Source organism: Macadamia integrifolia, chromosome 6 (assembly GCF_013358625.1).
Source record: "Macadamia integrifolia cultivar HAES 741 chromosome 6, SCU_Mint_v3, whole genome shotgun sequence".
NCBI classification, from domain to species: Eukaryota; Viridiplantae; Streptophyta; class Magnoliopsida; order Proteales; family Proteaceae; genus Macadamia; species Macadamia integrifolia.
Window position 1 is genome coordinate 3,538,868 of NC_056562.1, and position 12,580 is coordinate 3,551,447.

General features: G+C 35.4%; 1 protein-coding gene across 1 annotated transcript; it reads right to left on the reverse strand.

The window, feature by feature from the left end:
- Positions 1-10,661: 10,661 nt before the first annotated feature.
- Positions 10,662-12,288, reverse strand: LOC122081432 (protein RGF1 INDUCIBLE TRANSCRIPTION FACTOR 1-like). The gene is made up of 4 exons (XM_042648572.1): positions 12,067-12,288; positions 11,748-11,945; positions 11,378-11,593; positions 10,662-11,255 (listed from the first exon to the last, which is right to left on the reverse strand). The coding sequence occupies exons 1-4, from the start codon at positions 12,067-12,069 to the stop codon at positions 11,025-11,027; spliced, it is 648 nt and encodes a 215-aa protein (XP_042504506.1). The 5' UTR covers positions 12,070-12,288; the 3' UTR covers positions 10,662-11,024.
- Between the last annotated feature and the right edge of the window lie 292 nt (positions 12,289-12,580).

The following is a 12,580-nucleotide window of genomic DNA, read 5'->3' on the forward strand; positions in this document are numbered from 1 at the left end:
TCGAGACACCAACCATTTGAATTCTTTTGATGAACAGATGGAAGCATGCTACCGGGTTAATACTTAATATATGTAGTCCAGTTTATATAGGAATAATCCAACATATTTTCAGTTATTTCAAATCTATGCAAACAAGCTAACCCAACAGCAGGAAGAACTCCAATCAAAAGTTCCTTAAAAGGGGGCAATAAGCAGGTGGATACCTTTGAAAGTTTTTGAAAAGGAGGTAATGAATTAGAAGATGCCATTTATATTGCTCTAGATAGCTTGACCCTAGTATGACATCAAATATAACTGTGGCAGGGGACGATATATGTTGTTTCTTTATCTTTCCCTTTTTTCCTCTTCTTTCTTATATATATATATATATATTTTTTTTACTGATACATGTAGCCGACTTTATTCAATTAGGAAAAAGGCTTAGCCCATTTCTTTCCAGAATAGCTATAGCCATTCCTAGCGGAAGCTTTATCCGAATGCCCTGTAATTTTCAAATGTGTTTTGCCAAATCGACCCCTTTCCCTTTTTACTTTCAGTACCTCCAAACAAATAAATTCGACGAATTAATTTTCAGAGTTTTCGATTTGGCAAATCCTCTGTGGTTGGGCTGGAATTTGATGTTAGTAGGGGTGATGTGCACAATCTGTCCACAAACTTTGATTGCCAAATAAATAAATTGGCACTTGGTAGAGATGTAACAACCGGAGTAGAAATTGTCTCCTAATGATTTCTTTCTTGGTAGAACTATTTTTGTCACGTGGTGAGTCCTATAGGGCTGAAATTTGTTGGATATTTAGATTTCAGCCCCTTCCTAACAATGTCGCGGTACCCAGCACATTCTATATTTATAGAGGATAGGTATAGCTTTCAGTCCCTTCCTAACAATTGTCTCCTTGAACATGCTTGATTAAAATAATTTTTCGACATTTTTGGGATAAGGCTATGTAGTTTTCACATTTTAGATCGCATATATGTGGGAAGCTTCACACACCGAATGAGCCCTTTAGGTAGAACCCTTAGACTGAAAACATAACTGTTGCCGATGTTTAGTACATGGTGGAAGAGAGGATCAGCACGTTAGAATGTGTTTTCACATAAGCCTCTGCTCGACATTCAATGTAACAACAATAATAATGTCAAGCATATCTTATGTTTGATATGTCCTTAGCTACGTCAATTGTCAAAATCTTATATTGCATGTTGGGAACCAAGGATAAGTATTGGTATCTCAAAGACTTAAAAAAAGGAAAACAACAATGTCAGGCACATCTACATGACATCTGTATACATTACAAGATGTCACTAACATTTTTTTTCTTTTAAGGGCTTGGCCTATGCTAGCGTAGTGATCAACTAGAGGGGGTACATGGGCATCCAACCAGGGGCAGGGTGGTCTTTTTGTCAATCTTAGTGTCTAGACATAACAATCCACAATCAATAGCGATTTTTTTCTTTTAAATAGGGAAAGTGAATGGTAGCTTCTAGTGTACTTTACGTCCACACACATGGGGTAGTGGAGCTAGGGACATGGGCATCTTTTTGCAGTATAGTTCCACTTTTCCATGTGTTTGGGCGTATGGTCCACTAGGAGATAGCATTCTTTAACCCTTTTAAATATTATAAAATATATTCTATCAAATGATAACGTATACTGAACAATCGAGAAAGATGATTCGTATTTTCATATAATAGTATAGTATGATATATGCATGTGTGTTAACAAATGTCTCTAGCTTGAGTCTCCTACAAAAAAAAAAAAGCTTTGAGTCTCCCTGCAACAAATCTGTTACACAGATTAGATGTAGCTGCATTTAATTGGGGTTTACCCTTGGGCATGAACCGTAAAAGTGAGCAGCTTTGAGGGGTTCTTTGTTAGGGGGAAAAAAAAAGATATATGTATGCATTGGATTTTTGCTATTAGATTCCGGTACCCATATCTACCATAAAAAAAATAAAAATAAATAAATAAATAAAAATTTTACAAACCACATATAACGAAAGATAAAAATCATGTCATCCAATTATGGTGTTCTCAAAAAAACGATGTTATAATCAATATATACTACATATAAAAAGAAAAAAAAAAAAAATGAAGAATTCTTTTCACCAAGGGTGAAGTAACCTCATGGTTAGACTTTTCGATCATCATTACACTCTCATCCCTTATTGATAAAGTCAAAACTATCCTGCCATATGGCCATTTGATCGTACTGATGCTCATAGTGAAGGAATTCTTCTTACTCCATAGGTGAAAGGATACTCAGTCCTGCATGCCTGGAGAAATATGTTGAAATATGGGTTCATGTTTATTGTTTTAATAATAAAAACAATTGGATATGATGGTTCATGGGATTTCTAATTTGTATAACTAATCAATCCCAAGAGGTGAAGAAGCCCCAAAATGATTCATCATATGTTTAAAAAGCACCTCTTGTGAGAGCAAAATCGTCGAAGCTTGAGAGTTACAGTAGAAAGCTTCATTGAAACCCAAAGGCATCGAGAGTTGAAGATATGAAGTCTTGAAAGCAATCAAATTGGAATCAACTCTATAGCATAGGGTTTCTACTTTTATTTGTATATAATTGTCCCAATGCATTCCAACGATGTTCGACTTGATCCCATCGAAGCATTTGATGGATGCAATGCATGAACTTAGAATGGTTTTTTCATGAAGTTATCAACATGAGACTTGCAGGAATTTAAGTCCTCTTTCAACAGGATTTGAAATAAAGTTAATCAGATTTTAGAAGTTGTTATGGGTCATACAATGGGACTCATCCATGCTATTTAGGATTCATTGTATTGTACTTTAATTTGCATGTCTACCTTTCTAGAGGTTTCTTCTTTGAGCTTTTATTTATAATCTTGTCTAAAGGTTTTTTTATCTTGAGTAGAAACACTCAAATAATTTTTCAAAGAGTTATAGTAGGAAATTAGTAAATCGCTTTAATTGTAAAGCTAGGTGTTAATCATTCGAAAAACACTTGGTTGGTGTTAAACCGCTAAAAAACTGCTATATGTTTGTGATGAGCCAAGAAAAATTGTTATAAAAGTTTGATTGCTACCTGAAAAACAATAAAGAGTGAAAAACAAGAAGTGTGAATCCAATGCATAGCGCACTGGTTGTAGCCTCAACTGGGAGAGCAGGCGCCAGTTTGTGGTCTAGGGATCAAGTCCTATCACATGTATTCCCCCTGCCCTTTTCCTATCATCCCCCCCCCCGCCCTCCCTTTGTGTGTGTGAATAAAGTCCCCTTAGACAGTTCTATAAGGATGTTAAAAAAAAAAAAAAAAAAGGTAAAAAAAAAAAAGTTAAAAACAAGAAGTCTCAGTATTCCTTGTTCTGGATGTAGGCAAGTTATCAAACCACTATGAAATTGTTATCTCTCTCCCTCTCTCTCACACACATATTTTTCCTTTCCTTGTGTTATTTGTAATTCTTGCAACATTTGATTTCATCCTTTTGTTTTGGGAAAAGATTTTTAATTTATCAAATCTTTTTATATTCTTAATTTAACCCTCTCTTGAGTTGCCACACGATGATCCAACAGAGTTTATATTATACAATAGAACATGTTTTATGTTTACATATTGTTGGCTGTCATGTGTGTATACTTTTCCTTTCCCCTTTTTTTTTTTTTTTTTTTTTTCTTCTTTAATTTTTTAATTTTTAGGCAGCTCCTAAGCTAGCTTGTTACATTCCGATTTATAGTTGAATAACAATTTATCTATTTAATAATGTTTGGATAAACATAAGATAAAGAGAAGACAACTTCTTACAACAAAACAAATAACAAAACCAACCATGAATATTGAAAAAGTCAAAGGAGGCCTATGTTGATGAAGTAAAAGATGGATTAAATTGATTTAAAAATTTTGTATATTAAATGTTCCAAGATAGGACACATACGGCTATTTATACTGATGTCTAGGTTGTCAACTGGCTTTAATGTTTGCAATGAAGAGATCAGGAGTGTCCATGGGGCTCATGAAGTAATGTTGGTCCATTATGAAATAAAAGTCTGAAGCTGGACCCACTTATAACCTTATAGTCATTGGACCAAGCCCAGCTTCTTGCCCACCGATGGAGCATATCCAGACCGTTCATTTATTCAATAGCCATCATTCTTGATGAGAAAACATGTGGTCCAAGTTTAATCTTCAAGCTTGCATGTGATCAGAAAGCATCTTTTTTTAAGCTTAAAATACTATTTTTTTTTTTTGATAAAATATGTTGGATGGAGCCACTTAAGCTTCCCAAGAGTCAAAGTCCCTAGAGGAGAGAAATTTAATATAAAATTTAATGGTCAGATGTAAAGGCTGTTGTGGTAGTTGTGCTTATTAATAATAAATCTGTAAGAAAACACATTAATCAAATGATCAACTATCTAATCATATCTTCACAATATCCAGTTAGGATTAAAAATTTATATATAATGAAGCCTCCCAATAAGAATCTAATGGTTATTTGAGGGTGAGGGATAGGTATGCCATTAATATACGATAAGTTACCGTATAATAATAGTGGGGGTGTCTGTAGCTAACATTTTCCCTTCGAAGTATTTAGATTTACTTGATGAGGAAGGAAGGATTGATAACATTAAATCAGATGAGACTCTATTAATAGTCATCTATCTAGATAGACTATAATATATTCAATGTGAAAGTTGACTTTCTAGAAGCTGAATCTGCTAATTTGTGTGTAAAAAGCTAAGATCATTTCTCAGGCACACCAAAGAGTCAATTTTTGTTTTGGGTTTTGTCAGAGAGCCATTTTCAAATACTTAACATTGGCAATCTAATGCTCTCACTCTAAATGAGGAAATAGTTACTTCCAGTGATTAATTTAGAAACTAATGGGGTTTATGTTGCCGGTCAAATTATGGCTCCTTCATTGTTAAATATTAGCTTACAATTATCATAAATAGATGATGGAGATGGAATCCAAATGGAAAATGTTGAAGGGATATCAATTTATGGGACTTGGTGGATCCATTTGAAAAAAAACCTTGATAAGATCGATCTCATTAGTCAAGTTTTAGCTTAAAATTGAGATATAAAATTTTGAAAGTCATGAAATGTTTAGCATTGCCAACTTTGAGCAAATTTGGTTTGACAAATGAAAATACAAGAATTTAAAGCTTTATAAGAAAGACTTATGCAATAGAAATAGATCCTAATAGGTTGCCAATTCAAGGCGATCAATGCTTCCTACCCGAAAGTCATTTTATCTAGATAAATCATTTATGTGGCTCAACTCTTAAATAATTTTTGGGCATAACTTACAAAGGTAAACATAACTTAAATAATACTTTGAAAATTGTTTAAATAACTCTTACTTGAAAAATAAGAGTCATATATATAGAAATTTCTACATGTGTTGGATCATATGGTCAAAAGATAGGTCATTTTCACATATGGATTATCTAAGATATTTTTTTTTTATATCAGATGGTTAGAATGAGTTTATTATCAGTCCACATTGTTTCGCAAGCCATCTTAGACTGTTGGCCTAAAGTCATTTTCTTCTAATTAAAGTGATTATCTGGGCAACTTAACTAAATGAAATATTTGTTGGTCCCCCTCCCCCACCCCCACCACCAAACCCAAAAAAAAAAAAAAAAAATCTATGTGGGTTCAAACTTAATCATCAGTCCAGATGGGTTTCCATGCACTTTTGCTTCATAGAAGGGACTCTTGAAGGGAATAAGTTTAGTCACCAAAAATAAAAAAAAAAAAAAAAAAAAAAAAGAATAAATACCCAAAAACAAGTAAAAAGAATGGCTCCAACAAAAGAAATTCTTATTAGTAGGCATTGAACACAGTGGACAAGCCTACTTATATGTTTATTCAGATCCCAACCACAACAAAATGGAATCTAATCTCGCATATGGTTGTTACAGAATCATATGATGACTCTTACCAAAAAAAATAAAAGAATTAAGATGAGAGAGAGCCAATATGTTTACTCAGATCCAACTATAGTCACGGGGGAATCTAATTGTTTAGATAAACTTCAGCACCAAATCTCATAAAAAAATCAAGAATATCTGTAATTTGGTGAGGACACAGACCCGTGGGCTATCACATAGGGTTGTTTTAGTTAAGAAGATGAGAGAGAGAGAGCGACCATGGTTGTAAAGACACCCCCCCCCCCTTTTCCAAAATAAAAGGAAAAAGATTTCCCACTACCCTTGTGGGTGGTGTCCCAGTTCCAAGAGGAGAGGGCAGATAGGGGAGGGACAATGGAGGGGAAGGAGCGAGGAAGGGGGAATTACACCATGTTACATATTTGATGGGGGAGAGTCAAATAAGCGTCTTCTTCTCGGTATTTACGCTTTGTTTTTTAGTAGATTCTTAGAACTTTTACCATCACTCTACCTAGACTAACAACCACCATCACACCAAGAGGTGCTTTCCCATTTTCAAAGACCAAAGTTGATCTGTTTTATCTTTCTTTTTTTTTTTCTTTGTATTTTTAATATATTCCAATTATTTTTTAAAATATTTATCTTTTCAATATTTTAGAATCTTTTTTTTCTCTCGATACTAACAAAGCTTCAGACCTAGATGATTTTTTCTTTTTTGGTCAATCAGAACAGACCAGTCAATTAAAAGAGGTGAAGGAAAATTTTCTATCATCAGAAGAATTTAAGCATGACTCATAAGAATAGAAAAGGGAAAAATAAATAATACATTAAAAATAAAAATATAATTTTACAGCACTAGAGACTAGCAAATAACAATACCCACACACCAAAAGAGGAGCTAGAGGACCAAGCACCATCCGCAGTGACAAACGAAGTACTGGAACTCAAAGCAAAAAAGTGGCTTGAGGCTCTATTCTTGGTATAGTACAATTTTGATTTCATGCGTTTTTTATTTCGAATCGAAAATCAAAATCATACCGAACTAATTGACACCCTTAGCTAATATCTCCTCTAACACATATTTTAATATCTATTTAATGCACATGGCCCTTCTAGTGATTATTAGATTTTGAGTAACAATAGTGTTCACATCACACAGGCACAAATGGTCCAAATACAAAGATGAGATGAAAATTTTTCATTTTCCACCAAACCAAGCACGACTTCAACACGTTCATTTTCCCATTTGAGAAGATATAAACCACATAAAGTCACACATACCACATTCCAAGCGAGCCCCTCTTTTAGAGAAAAGGAAAAGGAAAGTTCCCACTTTTAGAATCCCTTAGCTCACACATATCATAACCCACTGTTTCCTAAAATATATTTCCACTTCCGGGAAAAAGCTGAGAAAGTGAAACAGATACCCCACTTAAGTTGGACTATATCAACGTTAACCACTTGGCTTTCCCAAAGGCTTACTCATATCCTTTTCTGTTAGTTCTCATTAGGCTAAAGAGGTTAGTGACTCAATGGCCTAAAATCTAATATTCCCTACTTGTGGTTCCAAGAAACTCACCACTACACTTCTCCCTTAGCTAGTACCTTTTCTTCCATTTTAATATATTCATTGGAGAAATTTTCAATAAGACCTCTCAAATTAATTATTTAATTAAACCTTAGGGTTTGACCTAATGATGTTATTTAATTAGTATTTGTTTTCTTAATCAAGCTTTAAGCCTCTAGATTTCTCATTTAAACTGTTTTTTCCATGTGAAAATGCCTAAATTTTCGGTCATGAAAACACGGATTAAACATTATAATTGCTTATTTTGTGGTCAAGTAATTGGGATAAGGCCTTGTTGATATGACACAAAAAGGTCTAGAATGTGACAAATAATGACGTGGATGTCCTTGATAACCCATTCCACAATTGAGTCGTCATGAAAAATACATCTAATCTTGCCGGCCTTATCGGTTCTAGCTATAGGAAAAAAAAAAGGGCGGTTCAGCCTTCTTACAAAAATCAAATCGGATTAGACTAAGAAAAACAGTAAAATATAGGCCAACAGGAAGTGACAAGGCAGATCAAGAACATTATAATCACATTATTTTTTGATACAATCTTTACTATGAACTTAATGGGTGAAGAAGAAAATAAAAGATATAGGGTTCCTTTTTCATAGATGAGACATCTCTAGAACCTAAAAATAGAGCATGTCTAGTGGGATAACTCAAACTAGTAGATGAATGAGGATAATGGGTATTCGTCATATGTAAAAATTAAGACACTTTTAATCACATTTTTCTCTATATATCAGCGATTTAAATTTATGTTGGATATTAAAAAGTCAATTTGAATTAAAACATATCACTTAATTATAAATATTAATTTGACTATATATAAAGGAAAAATCTTGTTGTAATCAAGATTGGTGATAAAAAAATTATAAATTTATTTTTTTGCCCTTTTACTAAGGAATATTTTTTTTCAATGAGATAAATTTTACTATTTCACATGCCTACTCGAAAAATGTTTAATTTTTAATAATGATATTTTTTTTAATAAATAGAGACAATTTTCATTACCAAGAAACATTAGGTTGGAACTAGTTCCATATAGACAATGGTATGAAGAGAGAGAGAGAGAGAGAGAGAGGTCCACCAAACATGATGGAGAAATTATGACGACACTTTAGTAGCTGAAGTATGAGCATGAAAAGTCCTTTCAAGTTATTTTGAAAAATACTTTTTTTATACTTATATTAAATACCACTTGTAAATACGATCAAAATAACTATAGAACTTCTCATTCCACAACATTTTATGACTACTAGATGCAACCAGCAATATATTGACACAAAGCAATACTCACAATATAATCCATTGAATTATGAATATATTAGACAAGAGAAAAGGTTTTCTAATTAACCTAGGGAATTCTACATCCAAGGTGGGAGAGATATTCTACGAAACCAAACAGGTGACATGGAATGATGAGTGGTGATATAAGACTTATCAATCAGTGTTGACCAATGGGTATGATGGAGCCAATGGAAGGAGATAGAGAAGGGTTTTATATATGTCATATGTGTATGGTGTCATCACCCATCACCACCAAGGTAGGCATGGAAGAGGCTTTACTTTTATCAGATAAGAGTTGGGAAACTAAATGACATCATAGCTTAGCCAACTCCATTAAGGTTTGGGCCCACCTCCATGACCCAACTCACTTAAATTGCCCCCTCCTTTGGGAAGAAGGGTTGGCCTTTGTTTAAAGGAAGAAGTGGACACAAACAAAAGGGAACAAAAGAAAGAAGATGAATATAAAGCTTTGAACAAAAATACAAAGGCCCAACCCCAAAGAAGATAGTTAAGAAAAAAATTTAAAAAGCTAAAGGAGAATGGGGCTTGCACCCAGTAAGCACGTTAACAAGAAGTGAGTTCCACCTCTACCCACTTCTAGACTCCTCCCATCTATATGCTCCTACCACCAAAGAAACCCAATATCTTGAAAGTGACCTTATTAGCATCACAAATCCAATAGATTAGAATCTTTTTTCATTTGGAATCAGGGTTTTAAGTATTGATATTGAATCAGTTAATCATATTGATATTGGTTGAGATCGATATTAATACTTGGTCAATTTTGGATTGAATATCGATATTAGATCAAGAGTAAAATCATCAAAAACCCATTTTTTTATGAAAAATAAAAACAAAATTGATCGATTCAACCTGATACAAACCGATCTAATACTCGACTTTTAAATCACTAACATCCTCTGTGGTGAGTGCGGTGGTGCAGTGAACATCGGATGGCCGAGAGGACTTCGGAACACGTGTTCGAATACTCTCAACCATCCGATGTTCATCGCACCACTGCACTCACTGCAAACAATAATCAGTCGCATAAAATACGAAAGATTCCAATCCGATGGTTGCTATGAGGTTTCCACAAGAAAACTGTTGGTATCCTATTCCATTCGCTTCTCATACCAGTTAAAAGAGAACTTATAAAAATAAAAAAATAAAAAAAAATAGTGGCGTGGTGATGATGCCTTGGACGGAAGATGATGAGTGAGGTGGGAAATTATTGAAGCCACGCGTGGACGCGTGGACACGTGGCAAAATCTCTTTCGGTTGTTCCTTAGTACGATTAAAAAATAGAGAGCCACGATAGCAACGGAATTTCTTGGGCGTCGACTTGTTTGGTCCACGTGTCGCAAGTCTTTTTCTCTCAAGAAAAGTAATCTTTACCGGAGAAACGGGGTAAAGCAAAGCTCACGTTACACGTGTCGACATCTGGATCCTCCACAAGACCCAAGTTGGCCAAAGGGAAGAGATACGATCTTATACAGCCCAAGCTACGTACAAAAACCAGTGTAATCTTCTAGAAATTCTTGGATTAGAATCTAGTATTAAGATAAGAACTCCCACCATCACCGTCCAATAAAGATCAAACGGTTTTGACCGCCTCACAGTAACAAACAAAGAAGGCCGACATGCTTTTTTCCTCTATTTTTTTAACCACGAGGGAAACGCCGATGACTCGTCAAAGCCAAGGCGGCTACTACATCATCAACTTTCTCCACACCTATTAGAATTCTGCCACGTGTACTGTGGGTCCCAACTTTTCAACTTTTTCTTGCAACTAGGCTTTTGGTGAGGCCCACATGTGGCATTAGAGAGGATGGCCTACAAACAGTTGGGGTCTGCTAATGCTCTCCAAGAAACCCAAGAGATCAGAACTCTGATAAAAGAGTTACAATGAAGAAGACCACACAAGAGATAGACATGGAAGGTAGACCTTTTATTTCATTCCATTTATAGACACATTTCCGTTTATAGTAGTACATTTTGCTCCCTACCCACAAAGTATATTTACATTTTTCACCCATATAAACTCTGTAACAAAACTTAGGTATATTACCCTTACCTACCTTAATATCAAACTAATTTCACTTTCAACTCCTCTTCTTCCCCTCTCTTGGCTCCTTACATTGCTTATTCTTCCAAGTTCCAACCGTTTCTTCTATATATACATCAGTCTATCGTCAGGGTTTACTTGTAGTTTCCCAACAAGTAATAAGGGGGGCATTGTGATATTTAATTGGTATCAGGGGGTAAATAACTAAAAACAGTAAAGACTTTCCTAATATTCTATAATGAGTCCTCCCATTGGTGCTCTATGAGGTATTCCCTTCCTTCGCTTGGCAGTTCTGTAATTTACGACCGTTGGCGGCGGCGTTGAAGGTGTGAAGCTCTGAACTTTGTTCTTCCCATTGCCATGGCTGCTGCTACTGCTGCTATAAGATTCTTCTTCATCAAAAGCCCTACCCAGATGCCGCTTCTTCTTCCTGAAGTTGTTTGAAGTACCAACAATCTGGATTCAAGAACAAAACCCGATTTTGAATTTAATTAATTTTGGAGAATCAAGAGAATGTAGCAGAAGAGTTGAGGAAATTAAGTCAATGAGATCAAAGAGGGCTTTTTACTGATGTTTACCTTGCAACCCAGAGAACAGAATCGGAAGGAATCGAGGAGACTCCTCTCGCAGACCTCGCAGGTGTTGGTTACCCCTTTTCCTGGCCTGGGCTGAGGGCGTTCGTTGAGGAACACAACTCTGGCGCTGTTGATAATGTAGGTCTGGACTCCAGTAATGTCCAATACCTTCTGAATCTCATTAACCCTGATCACATCATGATATGAAGACCTCCTTATCTGTAATGGCGAAAAAACAGAGCACTTTAAGATCCAACATTGAAATAAAAAAAAAAAAACCCAAATCGAAAACAGAATCTTCAATAGTGGAAGACCCAAATTATAATCAATAACCAAGAATATGAAAAGGTGAATAAGGTGAAGAATATCAAACCTGAATGGCTCGGTGGTCTTTGTGATAGGCAAGGCAGAGAGAACAGAGGCTTCCATTCATACAATCCAAGCAGTACATATTACATTCAGACTTGTGGGAGTCGGCATGTAACTTGCATTGAACGAAGAAGCTTGTTTGAAGAAGAGGGCGCAACCATGGCGGCCATCTGTTATCATCATCATCTGGTCCTCCAGCTCCCTGTTTACCCATTTAGAGAAACCAAGCAAATCACAAACTAATCACAAACCAAATTAATGAAGATCGATATAGAAAGTAGAAACTATAGAGAGAGAAACAGAGAACAGATTTTTGGGATTACCATTATTCTTCTGCTCTTGGGTTTGATCTCCTTCACAGTGGGTTCTTGGTTATCGATCGCCAGTTTGAATCTTTGAGATAGTGGGTATCGCTCTCCGCGTAATTCTTTCTCGAACAGAGCAAGAGAGATGCGAAGTGTGATGGGTTAGAGAGAGAGAGAGAGAGAGAGAGAGAGAGGTGGGGGAGATGAGTTTGGGAGAGGGTTCTTGTAGTGGTGGTAGATGGCGTCTGATGGGGTTGAGTCGTTCTTATCTCCTCTCAAAGTCTATACCCGAACCTAATTCCGAACCCAAACCACATAGATGCGTTGATCGCAAGGAACCGACCTCTTCCTTTCCTTCTGTTTTCTTCTCCTCTATTTATTTATTTTTCTAATTTGATTAATATATTTAATAAATTAATGATATATACGAATTTCATGATTTCATCTTGGTGAGTGTCCCGTCTTATTAATATTCTAAACGAAAATGACGAAATTGACATCACTCATAGCAATTGACTCAGTGGTAGAAGAA

What these genes read in the sequence shown, in the direction of transcription:
- LOC122081432 (XM_042648572.1), bottom strand. An exon ending in AAGACCACCGAGCCATTCAG is followed by an intron (nt 11,594 to 11,747) that starts GTTTGATATTCT and finishes TCGCCATTACAG; the next exon opens with ATAAGGAGGTCTTCATATCA. An exon ending in TCTGTTCTCTGGGTTGCAAG is followed by an intron (nt 11,256 to 11,377) that starts GTAAACATCAGT and finishes TCTTGAATCCAG; the next exon opens with ATTGTTGGTACTTCAAACAA.